The 20,842-nt window shown below is 26.2% G+C and overlaps 1 protein-coding gene across 1 annotated transcript; it reads left to right on the top strand.

Moving 5' to 3' along the window:
• The first annotated feature begins 912 nt into the window (after positions 1 to 912).
• Positions 913 to 4,774, top strand: LOC149031727 (uncharacterized). The gene is made up of 7 exons (XM_089174910.1): positions 913 to 943; positions 2,302 to 2,500; positions 3,776 to 3,904; positions 3,994 to 4,084; positions 4,238 to 4,383; positions 4,476 to 4,625; positions 4,708 to 4,774. The coding sequence occupies exons 1-7, from the start codon at positions 913 to 915 to the stop codon at positions 4,772 to 4,774; spliced, it is 813 nt and encodes a 270-aa protein (XP_089031036.1).
• The last annotated feature ends 16,068 nt before the right edge of the window (positions 4,775 to 20,842 follow it).

Here is a 20,842-nt window from a genome sequence, read left to right as displayed (position 1 = left end):
CTTATCTTAAGTGCAATAAAAAGATTTATCGTTCAAATATATTATGTTATTAATTAATTATTATGTTTATACACATGTAAGAATAGTATTTGAAAATTATTGAAATATTTGTTCTCTTATTCAAATTATGAACGTATAATTTGATGATTAATTTTTCAATTATTATATTTATATTTTAATTATTATTTTATAATTATTATCATTTGTATAATTTAATTCATTATTGAATTATTGTTATAATTTTATTTTATTTAAATCAAATTAATCATTTTTCTAATACACTTAAATCAAGTATAAAAATGATGAACCTTTTTGCACAAGAATTATTACTGTACATGATTACATTACATGATTATTTTATATTAATATTTTATAATTATTATATTTTATATTATCATTTATAAATAAATTAATAATTGAATTGATTATATATAATACATACCAGATTATTATGTTTCATCTTTATTATTTTTGTTTTCTAACAAACTTATCAGTTTTCTAAAACACTTGATCAAGTATAAAAATGATGAACCTTTTTGCACGAGGATTATTCCATAATGGTTGTTTACAACCAAATGAGAAAGGTTTCGAATCAATTGCGCATGCTTCGTTTGAAATAAAAAATATAAACGAATAAAAGTATCTTAACTCAGTGTTCGTGTGAAAACCAAACACCTGTTCTCATACTTATAGTCATTTTAATAGTCATTATGTGAATAGACGTATAATTTTCCATATCGATTTTGATTTATTATATATATAGTATTCTTTATATGATTGACAGTTTGAAATAATTTTTGTTATTTTCATTTTTTTTTACAAATAATTAGATAATTGTGGAATATATAATAAGATACTTATACCAGTGTTTTTGAAGAATAACATTGTCAGTTACATTTTAGCAACGTAGCCATGTCATCGGAAACTGTAACAACTAGTTTTTGTATGTTTTACGAATTGAATCATCGATTATTATTACTTACCGGTTTATGGCCTTATCAAGAACGATTGGAAATATTTTGTCGTGTTATTGTTATTAGTCTTTGTTTTATTTGTTGCATCATACTTGAGGTATATTTTTATTATATTCATTTAATTATATTTATGTATGAGAATTATGAATTATTATGGATTTTAGTGAATTATAAGCTAGTATTACGGAATTTTAGTGAATTATGAATTATTATTATGAATTTTAATGAATTAGGAATCATTATGAAGTTTAATGGATTATTAATTATTATGAATTTTAAAGAATTAGGAATTATTTTGAATTTCAAAGAATTAAAAATTATTATGAATTATTATGAATTTTAGTGAATTAGGAATTATTATGAATTATTTTGAATTTTAAAATATTAAGAATTATTATGAATTATTATGAATTTTAGTGAATTAGGAATTATTATGAATTATTTTGAATTTTATAAAAGTATAAACTATTGTGAGAATTAGGAATTATAATAAATTTTATAGAATATTGTATTGTATTGTAATTTTATTAATTTTTTTTTTTAAATGATAAATATTATGAAATTTGTCCATCATTAAAATATTATTGTTTTCTTTTTTTTTACATTTAATTTAGTTGTATGACTTTTACCGGAGTGAATTTAATATTGAAACAATTGTACAAAATTTTCAAATATTCATACCACTTATAAATAGTTTTGCTATTTATTATAGTCTGCTCTTTCAATTAAAATCGGTATGTACCTTATATTATTATTATTATTATTATTATTATTATTATTATTATTATTATTATATTTAATATTGATAAAATATATTTTTTTAAAATTCTTTTACATACATATATTAATATTAATAAATATATTAATTTTATTCAATGATATTTATGATTGATAATATATAAAATTATATTTTATTTATTATATATATAATATTTCGAATGTTTCAGATGAAAAATATTGTCAATCACGTTGCATCAGATTGCAATCAATTGTCAAACGAGAATGAATTTATTATAATGCAAAAATATGCTAATATAAATAAACGAATAATTTTAGGTGTTATATGTAAGTATTTTTAAATGTAACAAATAAATATAATATACATATATTTCATTAATTAATTATTATATAAAATGATTATAATGATTTTATTTACTTCTCTCTTTCTCTCTCTTTCTCTCTCTCTCTCTCTCTCTCTCTCTCTCTTTATCTCGTTGATTGTTCCTTTTTTGTTTTTTCTGGTTTCTTTTTTTTTCAGCAATTACTTTTTTGTATGGTATAACTTTATTGTTTCCACTCGTATTACACATATTATCATACAATACAGACGATATTAGCGATAAACAATTGGCTCAATTACCATTTCCCGTAGATCCATCGTTAGTCGATAAAAAAAAACAATTTCTATATATTATCGTAATATTAGAAATTTGTGCAATAATTATTCTAAGTACGGTAACTATAGTAGCACTTACGTCATTTTTCTTATGCATAAGCCACGCATGTGCCATATTAAGTATTATAATGTAAGTAGACATTTTATTTGTATTATTAACTCTATTAGGTCTAGTCATAAGTAACTTCCGATGCGGTTATATAGAATCTATTTTTTCTATTTACCTACTATAGGTCACCGAAACAAACGGATTTTCGATATCACTACATAGATAAGAATTCAGTTAGCCTTCTGTCAAATTTTTTATGTAGTCAATGTTACATTTAACCGTTTTTCTTAACCACTGAAATGGATAGTAAAAAGTGCATATTCGACATGTAGGATGCTTTAGAAATTGAAACAAGGCAATAGCATTAAGGTGGCAACTGAAAAAAAAAAAAACATTTGTGCAGATCACACGTGTTTGAAGTGAAACCTTCAAAAAACTAAGTTTCGAGAGAATGAAACGAATTCTTACTTAGTATTAAGGCCGTTTCTTTCCCCCACTACATCGTCCGTTTCTTTTCCCCCACTACATCCCGGTTTCGTTTTCCCGCTGCATCACTGCGTTTCATTTTTTCAAATCACACCCATTCTAAAGAGATTTTTACTTCAAAAAATAGCCATACAAAAACATGTGTGCAGATTACACGTGTTAGAAGTGAAACCTTCAAAAATCTAAGTTTCGAGAGAATGAGACGAATGCACAGTTTCAAGAGTAAGATTATTGTAGGATTAATTTATTATAATATTATTGCTATATATAATAAAGGTCACCGGTATGGTCTCTGGGTTGAATAGCTGATAAAAATTACACTTTTTCAAATTCAAGCAATAAAAATCGTGGCTCTTGCATAGCGGCCCGTCGCTCCGTTGCTTATCCGTATACAGGCTCCGTTACCTCGCCATCTGCCGGTTCGTTGCCTGAACCAAGCGTTTCATTTTTTTCAAATCACTCCCTATTCTAAAGAAATTTTCACTTCAAAAATATGCAGCGCATACAGTGCAGGACTGATAATTGATAGGGCAGTCAGAAATTGGTTTTGTAAAATTCCGTTCTGGAGATACGATCTTAAAAGATGAACCTCGAGTGCAGCGACGTCTTTCCAACTTTGATGAACCTTTTAAAGGTAATATTGGAGCAAAATTCAATAGATACGTTGAACAATTGCAAAGAGTGCAAAAAAGAAAAAACAACTCCATGAAAGGTGTCTTGCTGCACTTATCAGTCTTAGAAACGTCATTATTTGTTTCATAAAAAAAGGAAGTTATTTATGACTCTACCTAAGAATTAATAATATATTAATTAATATTAATTTTAATAATTATTATATAATGTTATTTATATACATATATATATATATAGATTTAAAATTGATCAACCATTGAAGAAAAATACGAAAGATCTTGACTATGATTGGTCGTCATATGCAACAATGTGTGATGCATATAATTGGGTCAAAGATATTGTCAGATATCATGTTAATGTTATAAAGTAATTTTTTTAAACAAAAAATTTTTTTTCCGTTTAGAAATATACATTTTATTAGATTTGAAATTTTTTTGTTTTGTTTTCGTTTCAAGGTTGGTAGATTTGATAAACGCCATGAGTGACAAAGTATCTATGCTGATAATAATTTTCTCTGTTATGTCACTAATGGCAAGCAGCATTTATGTAAGTAAATAAATTAATGAAAATATTAGACAAAAAAGAAAAAAAGAAAGAAAAATATTTTCAACATTTTCTGTTTATTTATTAAAATTGTTTGTTTGTTTGTTTGTTTGTTTTGGGGGTTTATTTTTTCGGTGGGATGAGACGGATTTTTAGATATTGCATAAATCTGATTTGATGGAAAACATGAAAGATACTATTTTATTTGTTATTTTTATCCTTGGATATTTTTTAATACTTATTAATAATTGTTATTTTGGACAAATATTGATAGATCATAGTACAAAAGTTTTAGAAAGTTTGTGAGTATATTCGATAAGAAATATTGTATTTCTTTAATGTTATGCATTTACAAAAAAATAAAATTATTATAATTATTGAATTATATCTGCAGACATCAAGTTTCATTTTACGAATTACCAACGAAATATCAGAAAGCTATAATAATGTTATTAATGAGAAGCGTTAAACCATGTACTATTTTAATCAATGGTGTATTCGTACTTTCATTAAATTTTTTAGCACGTGTAAGTATAATTATTTGGTTTTTTATTTTTTTTTCTGTTAAATAAGCTTTACAACATTTTTTATATTATATATTTAAATAATATTTGTTTTTTTTATAGCTTATGCACACGTCATTGTCATACGTTATGGTATATTATAATATGTGTTAAATTGCAAATATTGTGAACGAATCGTCATATTAATCATTAAATATTATATACACATCAAAATTGATATATAATAATTATTATAATTATTATAATAATTAAACAATTATATTGTACTTATATGATATATTATATAATAATATTGTAACATGCATTGAATCACAAATATTTGAAATAAACAATCATATTAATCATTATACATTCTATACATATCAAAATTAATATACAATAAATATTATCATCGTAAAGATTCAAAAAATAATATTATATAATATATTATATAACAATTTTATAACATGCATTGAATCAAACACAAACATGTCAGATACATTTTAATCATATTAATCATTATACTCACATCAAAATTGATATATTATATAATAATAATTATTATTCTAACAATTAATAAATAATAATATACTTACATGCATATAATATAACATATATACACATATATTCTTGATGTGGATGATAAATCATGTTATATAATCCTTGTATGATAATATTTATGTTCCCACATTTTTCGTTTTCTTTTTCTTTTCTTCTTTGTCCAATTTCTAAATAAATATCAAAGAAAATAATAAAAAAAAAAGCAAACACTGTTACTAACGTTAGGATTGAAAGTTATATCGAGAATGAGGTATATCTAAACGTTTTCTATAGACAAATGGTAAACCTTACTGCGCATGTTCTGTTTTGATAGAAACCAAGTGTGTTAGTCAGGAAGAAGAAGAAAGAAAGAAAACAAAAAGGAATAAAACTTGCATACACATACACTTGTACATAGAACAACCCCTCGTATATAATTGCTTGAGAAATAAAGTATGTTTGAATATTATAATAGTTTGTAATAAGAGATACACGAGTAGGGGTGTAAAGTTGTGGGGATGGGGGTGGAAAGGGGGTGATAATTCACAACGTTAAGTTCAATTTACTTATATTTGTTCTTGTTCATTTTTTATTAGATTTTGATTAGAGTATTATTTTCTTGTTCCCCTTTCATGTTTTATAAAAAAGAAGAAAAACAACATAATAACTGAATAGTTTTCAAATGGTTGATTTATTAATGGAAACATTGAGAATATTTGATCAAGTTTGAGTAAAAAGAGAGGAAGGGTGTTGTGTTACCAATGATTTAGAAAGAAAAATGTTATTGCAATCATTGTTGAACCTTTGCAAAGCATGGACATATTCGAGGAACGTTATTATTTGTTTAATCAACAACTTATGTCACTGATTGGAATGTGGCCTTATGAAAAATCGAAAATGAAAAGAAATGTTCGTATTTTTGTTGTTAGCTTGTTTATATTCATCGCTACTTATACTCAGGTAATTTTTAATGTTATATTATTATTATTAATATTTAATACTAAATTGCTGGATGATATCATCAATTTTACTCATTTATAACAATTTTATTGATTATATAAATATGAATATAATATTTGTAGAATAATTTTAATAATAAATAGTATAATATATGGGTATTATATTTATTATAATATTATAAATTATTTTAATTATATTATTAAAATATATTAATAATTATATTATATATAAATTTATTTTATATATTATTATTTTTTTTATATATATTTATATTATATAAATTATATTAAATATATAATATATAATTATTAATTATATTATTAAAATAATATATATTATATTATAATTTTTTTTTTCGTGTGGTTTGTTATCCCGGGCGCTCACAAGTCCTTGAACCATTGTGTGCCCAGGCCCCTTGCGGGGAGCACCTATCCATTGGGTGGTTGGTCCCCGTGGGCAGCCACGTCCTTCGTGCGAAGTGCAGCCACACAAGTCCGGTCCCCCCAAAGCCCATCATCACATCGAATGTTGTGGCGGTGGTCCCAATGGCATCATTTCTGACGCCCGCGAGCCCAAAAAAGCCACGACGACGAGCACAGGGCATGCATGTCCCCCTTTCGTTCGATGTCGGAGAGCGGGGACTCGAACCCGCGAATTCCGAGCGGGAATCGAGCGCTCTACCGACTGAGCCATACCGTGCTCATATTATAATATACGAATAATATAATATATAAAATAATTATAATATATTATAATATATATATTTAAAAATTTATTAGATATACAATTTTTTATTAAAATTAAATTTTATTATTTTAAAACTATACTTTCGATATTCAACTTATATTATATATATATATTAAAAAGTCTTGCTATTTAGTATTAACAATAATTTTATATTTAATACATATATCTTATATTTACTTGGTTTTTTTTTTTTTTATAGGGACATTTGTTGTTTCTATTTGATACAAAATTGGAAATAATCATCGACGTGATGCATACTTTAATACCATGTTTATGCTATGCTGTTTGTTACTATGGTTATCTGTATAATTTTAACAACGTTAGTTTTTATTACTCTCTATTAAAAAATTAATACTTTATTCATTCTAAATTTGTTATTTCTGCTTTTTTCTCTTTTGTTTATAGTTGAAAAAAGTTTGTGATTGCATTAAATGTGATTGGCAAGAATCAACTGATTCCAATGATTTAATTGTTATGAAAAAATATGCCAACGAAAGCAGATTGGTTACGATCATTTTCACTTGTTAGTAAATTAATAAACAAAATTTGTTTCATCTATTATTTATAATTAATAATACGATACATATAATAGTAATTTTTGATTGATTTTATTTTCATTATAGTTGTGTTTGTTTCTTATGCAATTTTTTTACTATCACCAACATTCATACGTATATTTTTATACGCAATTAATAAAAGAAGTGATTTCCCATACACCTTACCCATAAAATGTTGCATACATGTGACAAATGGTTGGACATTTTCTTCAATATTTTTCATCGAAATTATCGTTTTATTTTGTATAATAATTATTGGAATAACATCATACTCGACATATATTTTATTCGTACAACACGCATGCACGTTGTTTAAAATTATAACGTAAGTGTGATAAACAAATGAACAAAAAAATTGAAACTTAAATTAAAATAAGATATTTAATATAATATTGTTTATGCATAATGATTATGATGTTTTTATTTTTTTTATTTTTTTATAGTAACAGGATGATTCGACCATTCGAAGAAAACGAAGATATTTTACTTCCTGATAAAATTAATGATCAATATGATTGGTTAAAGGATATAACCAAACGTTATATTTATGCTATACAGTTAATAATATTTTTATATTTTAATTATAATTAATTAACAATTTCTTTTTTACGATAAATTAATAAAATATTTATTAATTGAATAAATTATTTATTATTTGTTTGTAATATTTTTTAGTTTCGTTGATTTGATCAATTCTTTGTCGGAAAAAGTTTACGTGATTGAAATGTTATTAGCATTGTTATTTATTGGAATAGATTTTTTACACGTGAGTAATTTTAATATATGTAATAAGAAAAAAATGTTAAATGTTTTGATATTAAAATATTATTTTGATTTTTGTTTTTTTGTTTTTTAATTTAGATGTTTCAAATATCATCTATGATGGATAATATTAGTGGATCATTGGTGTATTTTGTTTATATTCCTGGATCAATATTAATACTTTATCTTCAATGTTACGTTGGACAACGTTTGATAGATCATAGTGAAGAAATATTACAAACTACGTAAGCATAATCGTAATTTTAATAATAATTTTGTTTAAAGTTAAAATCATTCATGAATATAAATATATTATTTGTATAATTAATCCATATATATAATATTTATATATAAATATTATTATAGAATAAATATAAATGTATTTGTATTTATATATTATATTTTTAATATATAATATAATTCAATTAATTAATATATAATATAATAATATAGTTATTAATATATTATGTAATTAATTATAAATATTATAAATTACATTAATATAAAAAATAATACAATATAATTAATTATTTAATATAATTTAATTATAATATAATTATATTAATATATAATATAATATATAAATATATATAAAATAAAATAAATTTGTAATAAAATAAGTACATCATTTATATATTTATATTTATAAATAAATATGGATTTTTTATATATAAATAATATTATATTTATTATATAATATTATATATATATTATAATACAATTATTAAATTTTAATATTGAAAATTATATTGTTCAGTAAATAATATAAATGTTTTTACAGAAGTAGCATTCCATTTTATAAAATATCAGTGAAATGTCAAAAAGGAATAATATTATTAATATTAAGGAGTACAAAACCAAGTAAATTATCAATCGGTGGTTTATTCACTTGTTCCCATTATTTCTTTTCCGAGGTTAGTATAATTTTAACAATATTATTAATAATACTAATAATAATAATATTATTATTTGTATATATTCGTACGTTAATGTATGTAATTTATATTTTAAAGTTGATGCAAAAATCATTATCTTACGCTATGGTTTGTTATGCCATGCGTTAAAATGAACATTTTATTATTAAATGAAATTTTTATGACAAATTTTCATTTTATCTACAAAGAAGAATTTAAGTATACATTAATCAATCGTTGTTATTAATAATAGTAATAATAATAATAATAATAATAATAATAAAATAATATATAAAGTATCTAAGATAAGATGTTGTCATTTTTCAAATGTTTTATAACAATACACATGATTATTTAAATTGCACTTATTGTATTAATATTTTATTACTAATGTTTCTTTTCAAATTGTCTTACGAATATTTTCTTATACATTCTTTCTATAAAATACATATAACACACACATACAAAGAGAACAATGTTGAGATTTATTAAACCATAAATAGAGTGCTTGTAAATTATCATTTTCAAAGCATACAATGAAAAGTTATATACCATAATAATTCTTTCGGAATCTAACACGGTATTATATATATCCCCACCCTCTCTCTCCCCCTCCCCCCTCCTTTCCCACCCTAGTAAAGTGTCAACCGAATAGTAACATTTCTAGAAAAATATAAGTCTAACAACTCTTTGATATGTTGTATCCAAAACACGATGAATGAGAATATTACACAAAATTTATTTAAATATATATAATATAATTATATATATATATATTTCAAAATGGATGTATTATATAATAATGTAATAGTATACTAAAATAAGTATATCTTTATATATAAAATTTCAGTACAACATTGTTGATTTTCAATGAATTTCAAAATTACTGAACCGATTTGTTTTAATTTAATACATAGGATACTTTTTATTGTAATTATTTAGTTTAATTTTATTACTAATTGAAGGAATTATTATTTGGAGGTTATATAAGTCGATAGGTTCTGTAAGTTTTCAATAGATGACACTGTATTACAATTCAATTATTTCACGTTGTTTTCAGGTTTATATGTGACATAACCTAAACTTACTTTTTATATATTTTTGAGTATTATTATTTTAGGTATTCCATTTTGTAGTTGTGGTATTATTTATTAATATTAAATTTATTAATAAATTAGAAACATCTAAATGGAATTATATGTATTTTAATTGTAAAATTAGATGGGTGTCTATTAAATATTTCGAATATTATTTTCTTATTTGGGTATTTGGTATTTGTGGTAATGAACTTTCAAGTTCCTATAGTGCCAATTATTAAAAATAATAATAATAGTAATAATAATGTTCTTATTATTCTTTATTAAATGATATATAACCAATAATACAATTTCCATTGAAAATCATACTAAATAATAATTCATATAATTACTTTTTCTTTCTCATTATATTAAATTCCATTAATATTTTGTTATTTTTTTCATTAAAACGTTTTAATATTTTCTTATTACTTCATTTTGTTATTTTCTTTTATTACTTAGTATAATATTATTTTTGATTGGCTAAGTGACAGGAGAGGATTTATGCTTTGAGTAAAGTATAACCTTTGTATATACGTTGGTAGATAGGTAGGTAGGTAGGTAGTTAGGTAGTATAGTTCTCGTTGGTATTATCGTTTGCAATTATGTAAAAACTATGCTAATAGATATTGCAAAAGAAAAATCCATTTATGGCAGCATTGTCGAGGAGAATGGTTTTAGTTCGGTATAGAAAGTTGTTTCGAGAAGTGAGAGTTTAACGTGGGAGAGAAGGATTATAAACCTCCCCCACCCCCTCTTCCTCTTCCTTTTCTCCGTATTTTTTTTTTTAAACCCTTTAGTCCCTTCATCCTCTTTTACCACCCCTCTGAATCTCCCACCACCACCCCCCCTATTTCTACCGGTAAAGAGAGACGAGGATTTTTCTGTAATGAAAAAAACTGGAGAAATTATGCTAATGCAATATAATGCTAGCAAAATGAACAACGCGTACCTTGAACTTGTACAAAAAAAAAAAATAAGTTGTGAAAATAGAAATAAACAAAATTGATTTGCCAATTTAATCGAACCTTCTAGGTACAATTTATATATTTCGTTTTTTTTCTCTCGAAATTTTAACAATTTTTGCAATAGTTCACTTTTCTGTGTTTTATTTGTTAATTTTCTTTTTTTATATCGTTGTTTTTTTAATTATTTGATTCAATGTTGTATTTTATTTTAATTTTTTAATATTTATCGTTTTTATAATTAAATATTATTTAATTATTGTATATAATATTAATTGAGTTTGTAATAATTGTTTGAATTCTATATCGGTTAGTACAATTTTCATTTTTACTCAAATTCTTTTTTTTTTTTATTTCTTTGAATATTTACCTGATAATATAAACTTAGTTTTTTTTTTTTTTCATTATAACAATTTCATTACTTCTAATATAATATTAAAATTGATTGATTTTTTGTCGTAATAATTGTTTGAATTATATTCGATCAAAATGCAAATCTGATTCATCATTTTATTTCATCACTATCTCGTATTAAAATTTAAATTCGTTGTCTCGCTAGACGAGAGGTTCTTTTGTTTGAATTTTAGAAAATAGAAAAATACAAGTCTCGTACGTATATATCAAAAAAATACGATACGTTTTTCGTAGACATCTTTTGAAAAAATAATAATAAACGCGTGAAACGCACACTAAAATCCCTTCTCTCCTCCCACACCAACTCCCACTCTCATTTCCAGCAACCCTTCAGCTGAGATTTCTATGACGATGTAAATTTGAAAACGTCATTTTAATTCGAGCCTCTGCAACTGTGTTGCAGTTCGCATAAAAGCTTCAACGAACCGTACGAGCCTGCGGTGTTCTTTGATGTTACGCTAATTATTCTTTGTCAACGTTGCACTTTAACGTTTTCTATTATTTTATTTGGACGGTTCGTCGGAGTTAGCAATTAAATGTTTCCACTCTTTTCAATTATACCCTTTTTTGTTATTTTTCATCCATTTTTTGATCATTGAATCAAAGGTCAAGTAGTTTCATAAAAAATTAAAAGAAAACAAAGATAATAATTGATTTGAAAAATAATAATTAATTAAGATAGTCAAAAATATAATTAATAATAACAAATAATTAATAAATTAATTAACATTAAAAATATAACACCACAATTTTATAATAACATAATTAATAATATAATATATTTTGTTAATTAACATTTAAACTTATAAAAATTTAATATAATATATACACCTATTTTTTACCATAAGTTGTACAAAAAATATATATATATTAATATAAAATATGATTTATTTATTTTAAAACTAATTTTATACCTAACAATATACCTAATTTTATTTAGAAAAAAAAAAAAGAAATAATTTACATTTAATAGATTTTAAATAAATTATTTTGTGTTTTTAAAAATTACCATATATTATTATAATTTACATTAGATCAGTCATAGTGGTATATTGTTAATAAAAATAATAAAACAATAAAAACAACGAAGACAAATTTAATAGAAAATCGTGTGAGTTACTGTGTTAGATCATAGATGAGATGATAAAGAAATATTATAGGAAAGCACGCGTTACGTTGCTAGAAAGGCAATGTGTAGGGAGGGTATTGGGTGGGGGTTTTTGCGGTAATATGAAAAAGGGCAGAAGTACGAGTTCGTGCTTGAACAGCCCTAGCGACCGTTTGCGCCCTAAATGTCATCTACATATTCATGCTTATAACCGGCCATTACGGCACCTCCTAGACGCGTAACTTGTTCGCGCAAGCGCTTCAAAAGGGCTACTTTCGTCTTCTTCCAAGAGAGAAAGAAGGGGGAGGGGGACTATTGTGAGTGGGGGGAGACAAAGAGTGCGTGGGGGGAGTCCTTTAATACCTTAGCCGGAAACTACTTGGAATCTCGTTTCTACGTGGATTTACATCGGAAACTTACCCTTGTAATACATTTATCCTTCATCCCCCTCTCCAACCATACTCCCACTACCACCACCCAAAACCCTTCAACAATCTTTTGCTTATGCAGCATCGATTTTATCATATTTTGTTCAATTTTGTGGTTTTTATTTTTGGTCAAAAAGTAGAAAATATTCTTTGGTGTATTCTTTTTCTTTCTTTTAGATCATTGTGTCAAGCACATATGCAACATTGTGTTTGAATGATTTGATTGATTTGATTTAAAAATTTTTTAGATAACGATGTTAATGGAAAACATATTTTAGTCTGATAAAAAAGATTCTACTAATATAAATACAGAAATATATGAGATATTTCTGAAAATGAATTCGAATGAAAATCCTGATGCAACTTTGATGCTGCAATAATTTTGATCGATTATATTATTCGAATTTGAAGTTAACAACGAGACTGAAAGAACATTTTTTTAGTTAATAAAAAAGAAAAAAAGATATTAATATTGTGAATAACAAAGTTTAAAAACGATTTTGTGATCGAGGTAAAAGTTAAAATAAGAACTCGTTTTCTTGCAACTTGGTTTTTTCTCTGTATAAGCAACTTAATTAAGAACGATATAATATCCGTTGTAAACGTTAAAAGCGTTATGAAGGTTGCTGAAGCATAACGTTTTTTCATCGTTTCGGCCACCACCATGGATAGGAAGAATGGAAGGAAGAAAATACCACGTGTTCTTCATGGTAGATACGATTTTCGTGTGGGGCCAATTATAGTTACCCACTTTATGAAATAATCAAAAAAATTAAAATAATAATTCTCATGTGTGTGTGTGTGTGTGTGTTCTATAATGCGTTATTGTTAACAGCTTGTAATATCAACAATTGTTTTATTTTTTCTTATTTTTGTCAGTTCTTTCAATTATTAACACTTTTGAGTGTAACATAAATGGAAAAAAAGAATATAAGTTGAGACAGTTATTAAAAATGGACACTTTGATAAATTTATGTTTGATTTATTATTGTAATAAATATGAATATTATATTTTATAATAACAATATAGAATTATATTGTTTCAATTTTAAATTAGTATTGCAATTAAAAAAAGTATGACGATGAATACTTCAAATGACGTAAGAGTGAATTAGAAAAAGAGAGAAAGATGATATCGACGACAGGTATATTTCAAAAATCGATGGGAACAATGTACGTGAGAGAGAAAAATAAAGGAAAAAGATAATAAGAGATAGCAATACGTAATATGGAGAAAATTCGAGAAATAAGAGAGACAATTTGCGATATGACTTCCGCAGAATAAAACATAACGAGGGTGACATTTGTTGAAGTAGGATCATGCGAACTGTTCTATTACTGAAACTGAATGAAACAATGAGTGGTACTATTATCTTTCCTAACCCTTTTTCTTTCTTTCTCTTTTGGGAACAAGAAAATGTCAATTTGTACTCTATACTACTTGTCCATTCTTTTTTTTTTTTTTTCAACAAGAAGAATAAGAATAAGTAAACGTAAAGAAAGTTAAAACTGAGTCACATTGTAGAAAAAAGTAAAAAATGTTTGTTCGTTAGAAATGTATGTACCTGACAACAAATATAATTAAAGTTGAATAAGAAAAAAGTCTACAAAACATCAAAAGTATCTAGTTAACTTTCAATATTCTACCTTTTAAAACATCCTTAATTTCATTCAATTTGAACGAATTGAAACAATAACAGTGAAGTGGTTAACCACCTAGTGTCATTTTCTTTCTAACATTGCTAGAACGTTAACACATATTACATTCGGTCAATAAAATCTTGATCGAGCATTGAAGAACTAAAGTGAAAGAGAAAAAGTGACTACAAAAAGGTTAGAAGAAGAAGAGAGATCAGAAATAGGATTAGGAATAAAGATAGAACTAATTGCATAAAATTTGAGTTTATGGTCTTCGATATCATCCAATATTTCATTCTGTTCTCAATTTAACCAAAAGAAAAAAACGATAAAAAAAAAAGATGAAAATAGAAATAGATGACATGAACTAACACAAAGTTGACAAAGAGAAAGAGAAAGAGAGAGACAGAAGAGAGGAATAGGGCAAAAAGGGAGAAAGAGAGAGAGAATCGTTGATGCTTGACGTTCGACAATGGGCAATTTTCTCTGACCGGACGAGAAGTTTCGTGGTCAGCCACGACTACGATTAGATAGAACCGAGCCCAGGGTAATGGCAGGAGGTCCAATCTGCATTCGTAATGACGAACGTGGAAGGTGACACAGTGTCTGACCTCGGTGCAGTGACATCGGCCATCTATTAACCCCTAGAGCCATACGCTTGCTCTCGATTCTCTGTCATGGTTAGGTAGCTAAAGGATGAGAGAGAGAGAGAAGAACAGGTGAGGTGGAAAGGGAAGGGGGAGGAGGAGGTGGAGGAGGAGGGGGACAAAAGGAATATCAACCAGTTGGATACTACTACCACTACCCTTTGCTATCATCCTGCTAATGACACCTTCGTTGCAATTGTCATGAGTTTCTACTATCATATATTATTCATCGTTATTCATATTTTGATTGTTCGATTTTTAGGTTTTAGAAAATAGATCTTGTTATATTATATATTTATATAATATAATATAATATATAATATATAAATACAAGTAGAGTATTTTTACAATATGGGATTTTCTAATATGATACAAGAATTGTGAAAAACTTGGGTGCAACTTTGGTGCAATTTTGATCCTTCAATTTTTAGGTCTTAGAAAATATAGAACCTTTTATATTTTTTATATATTTATATAATTAATAAGTTAATATATATATATACAGGTAATACTTTTACAATATGGGATTCTGTAATGGGATACAAAAATTGTGAACATCTTGGGTGCAACATTGTATTTTTACAGCACTTGATAATACAATGGGGTTACTTAGTTTATTTCAAAACTAAATTAGGTTATAATAATAATGCAAATGAATAATTAATTTTGGGTTTTATCTAAAATAGTTTCACTCAACATAACATTTTCTAGGAACCTATCTACAATGTTATAAGAGAATTAACTGTATAGTAATTGTATTTATACATTTGTGTTATGGTTTTATTAATTTTTGATCCTAGGATAATATAAATTGGGTAGAATAGGAACCTATCTAGCATGTAATAAGAAAGTTAGCTGTATAATTATTACATTAGTATTACATATATATTACTCAGGTATGGTTAATTAACAAGTTAGGTTAATTTTTGATCTTAACACACATCAAATAAATAAAATAGAATAGAAACCTATCTACAATATTACAGGAGAGTTACCTGTATAATTATTACACACACACATATGAGTATTTTATATAAGTTATAATCAAGTTATGGTAATTTCTGATCCTAGGATCAAATAAATAGGATAGAATAGAAACCTATCTACTATATTATAGGAGAAGTACCTGTATAATTACTACATTAGTTGTAGTCAAGTTTGATTAATTAACGACTTATGTTAGGAACAATAAAAAAGAAATGAAATGAGAAGATTGAAACAAAGTATAAATGAATAAACTACTTATATTTATAAATACATATATATTCATATGTATGTGTGTGTGTGTGTTTGTGTTTGCGCGTGTATGCTTTCAGAACGCTTTACGAGTAACGTTCAAGTGGATTGCTGGAAAGTTTTAGGCCGCAGAGTAAATACATGCTATGCGACTCGATGCATTGTACACTAATGACGAATAAGAGCAAAGTTTCAGTGTGGCTTCGTGGGAGTGATAATGGCGGGCTTCCTCTCCCTCCCACCCACCTCTCGTTTCTCTTTAAACCACCCTCTCCACCCTCTTGCCACCACTCATCCCAACACCCCCATCCTCATACCAAATCTCTTTTCAACCCGTGTGGAATTCCATAGCTAATCTTAAGCAGAATTAGCTTCCAGTACTCGATTGGAAACCACTGTAATCACGTTTGCATCAGTGCATTTAATTCCGTAAACGAGATTTTACCATGTAACAGAATTCCATGATCATGAGAGAGAGAGAGAGAGAGGAAGATAGATGCATTAGGTCAAATTCATAGATATCAATGAATTATTATACTTGCGGTAAACATTTGGATTCTGGTGAGTTAGTCATCCCTCCTCCTCCTCCTCCAACCACCCTCTCATCCTTTACTTATGATTTCTCCTTCTATATTCTCGATTATATCGTTTTAATTGCCAGTTGAATTACAGTGTTCCTTCCTCGATCAAATTGTTTATGAATATATATATATATGTTGGTGTATAATCTGTGGAGAATGTATATACAATCTAGGACAAAAGTTAATTGGACAGGTATTTGAAATTGATACTTCAATTGGTAAACTCATATTTGATTTTTGTTATATATTAATTAATAATAATAATAAATAATATTAGAATATTAAACCTAACAACACACACACTTCATGCATACCTATTTTTATATAAATAAAATATGAATCAATTGAATAACAAACGAAATACTTTATAATATTTTTATAAATTACTAATGTTGCAAATTTTATCGCATGTTTATTTTTTATTATTTTTTTTTTTTTTTAACAGAAAACCCATAATTTGAAATATCACACATGGTTGATATTTGTAATTTGTAAATAGAAAGAAAACAAAACAACAATTGTATTTATCTTAGATTGCAGAATTCCAAATCGAAAGATATTTCGTTTAGGATCGATTGTCAAACCAACCAATGGAAAATGGTTGTTGGTTTTGGTCGATAGCGGTAAGGAACAAACAATGTTGTTCAAGTTACCAAAAGCATAGCTAGGAGAGTTGCTTGGTTGGCGATGAGCCACGCATCATTTGCCTTGAGAGTTAATGCTGTATACCAGACTCGCCGCTAGCCTACAAGATTAGAAAGTATAATGCTTATGTTTTATAGATTCGAGCAAAACCAACTAAGGTATATATATATATATACATATATACATATATACTATCTTTCGTTTATATCGTAGTTGCATCCAGGCTAGTGCATTTCAATGGGAACGCTTGAAAACATCTTCGTTGTTTATTCGTACACTGATATTAGGACAGTTTTTATTACGTCAAAGAATAAATTTCATTATTCAAAAATATAATAATAATAATAATAATATAAAATTAAAATATATACTTAGTTTTTTATAATTATTATTGAAACAATTGAATTTCATATACTTTCATATACTTTCAACTTTTTACATAAGTGAAAATGATTAATTGACTTAATCATGTAAATAATACTTTTATCATACATTGATAATACTTTAAAATAAATAAAATATATAAAGTGAAAATACACATTTAATAATATAAGAATGTAATATATACCAAGTTATGTGAGTACGTTTTAAATGTTATCCAGAAAATTCTATAGGATCGAACCGAGAAGTGGTTTTGAAGATTTCCACACTTACCATCGAGAATGCACTTTTCTTGTTTCGCACTTAAGAAAGAGTTTCCGGATACGAGATGTAACTTGCTTTCAGTATGAACGCAATATACCCCTAAGCGTTGTGGTCTCTTTTTTTTTTTTTTTCTCTTGTAAATCGACTTACTCAGGTATAGTTGCATATGTTACTCTATCTATGTATCTGTACATGTATCTACATATTTATGTGTGTGTGTTATTAAATGTATATAATTTTGTACGATTTATTTGTAAACATTGTTGAATGTTTTCAGATAGGTGTAGACACAAAGTTAAATTGAACCTAACCGTCTCGATTTGAATCGAATGTAAACGTTTGAAACGATCAGCTTATATGAATTTCGATCGTATTGGTCCAGTTCGAGGAGTTTTACGTTCAGAAAATAAGAGAGAGATAGATAGATAGATGGAGTGAAACGAACGATTTCAAACTACCCTAGGAACTGTAATTTTACAAAGTGACGTACCAACACTCGACGCTAGTACGCTAGTGGATGAAAGGATAGGAGCAAGGGTGCACACTGCACAACCCTCATCAGCAACGGGTATTGCCGCGATAGCGGGAGCTACTCGTCAAATATTTACTTTGGAGGATGCTGGTGCCAGGCAACCAACGGGAGTAGTATCTCAGTTGTTGAGCAGAACGAAGGAAATGGGGTAGGAGTGGGGGAAGAGGATCATCTTGTTCGAGAGAGTCATTCCAATGCGAATACATCCTTTTCGAAACATTTTTATCTCCAGTATCAATATATTCCTTTTCTTTCTTTTATTATTAATTAGGATTCTTGTTCCTTTCATTTGGTTCTTTTTATTTGTGACTTTAGTTTTTACTATGAAGTTGAATTAAAATGTTTTTTTTTATATTCAGTAAGAATTTTTGATTTAAGTTTGTTTCGATATATTTGTATTTATTATAATAAGATTTGTTAATGTAAAAAGGATATTTAGTTTTTTTTCTTTGGTTACAGTTAAATTGTAAAATTGTAACAGTTTGTTAGATAATCGGACGTTTCAAATATTCAGTAAATATTTTTTCGTTGTTTTCTTTAGATACTGTAGAGAAGGATTATTTTAAAATGTAAAAAGTATTTGTAGTTTTGTCTGGTACGAGTAAGGATGCTGATTGAAAGGATCAAAGTGTTGGTACATAAATTCAGGTGTATTTTTAATTGTTCGAACATAGAAAATCGTACTAATTTCATTTGAAAGACTCTTTTTCTTTTTTTCATTTCACCCTTTGTGTTTCTCTTAATTAGTAATTTCAAGTTATTACTCGAAGGTGAAGTAGATTTGTACGAGTTTTTTTGTTGTTTTGTTTTTTAATAAAATCTTTAATCGAATCTAAAGTTTTTATTATATTTTTTTTAGTTACGTCTGTGTAAAGAATATTTAATTTTAATTTTTGTCACGAAAAGCTTTAAAATAAAGTGGACTTATTAATTATACTTTTCTACCTGCATATAAGTCAATTATCAAATGTATAATTTATACGGAATTTCGTTTGCATATTACAAGAATATAGTGAATAAAAGATATATGCAATGAAAGTAAATTTTTTTACATAATTATAGTTCATGTAATAATCTGTGGAATTGATTTCATTTTTTTTGTCGAGCTTTATTAATCATATTATATCATAATTTGAGATAAAAAATTATCTGTTTTGATCATTTTTATCTTTAATTATTACATTTCTAAAGTTTTGATATTTTAAAACTGTATTGAGAACTCAAGTAAAGGGCCATTTTAAAAAATTGCGCAGAACTCATGCGTAGATACTTTCGATACGTTATAACCTAACATTTTTTTTTGGTCGAGTCTTCGAAAACCATTATATTTCTTATTATTTTCAAGCTTTTTTATATTTTCTACATACCATCTGTATATAGATCTATTATCATCTATAAAATAAAATAGAAACAATTATAAACCAAAAAAAAATAGAATTAATACTATAAAAACAATTGTTAAAATAATCTGATAATTATTTAAAACCAATTTAGGATCGTATTGCTAAGTTATATAAAAAAGAAAAAATACGAATGGGTTATATAAGATTAAATTGAATATTATAAATAATAATAAAAAAAAAAAAAAAAGGAAAAGAAAAAGGGATACAGGATGTATTCTTTGATTATTGCTGAAAGGATAAAAAGAGAAACATTTGGAAGTTATCGATCGAGCATTATATTTCCCGCGATTAATTGTCTGGTACTGTACTGACTGAAAGAGAGAGAGAGAGACCCTTCTTCTCCTAGCGTGCATTGACCTTCGTTTGACGTCGGTACCGTTCGGTTCAGTTCGCCAATCCTCGCTACGTGGTGGGGAGATTCGAGAGTTGCGAATTCGTTCCTTCCCACCATTGCTCGCTC

The sequence above is a fragment of the Polistes dominula genome, unplaced genomic scaffold, assembly GCF_049000335.1.
Source record: "Polistes dominula isolate Pdom_NZ unplaced genomic scaffold, Pdom_raw_medaka contig_78, whole genome shotgun sequence".
Taxonomy (NCBI): Eukaryota; Metazoa; Arthropoda; class Insecta; order Hymenoptera; family Vespidae; genus Polistes; species Polistes dominula.
The sequence above is the reverse complement of the archived record's forward strand: the minus strand, read 5'-3'. Positions and strand labels throughout refer to the sequence as shown.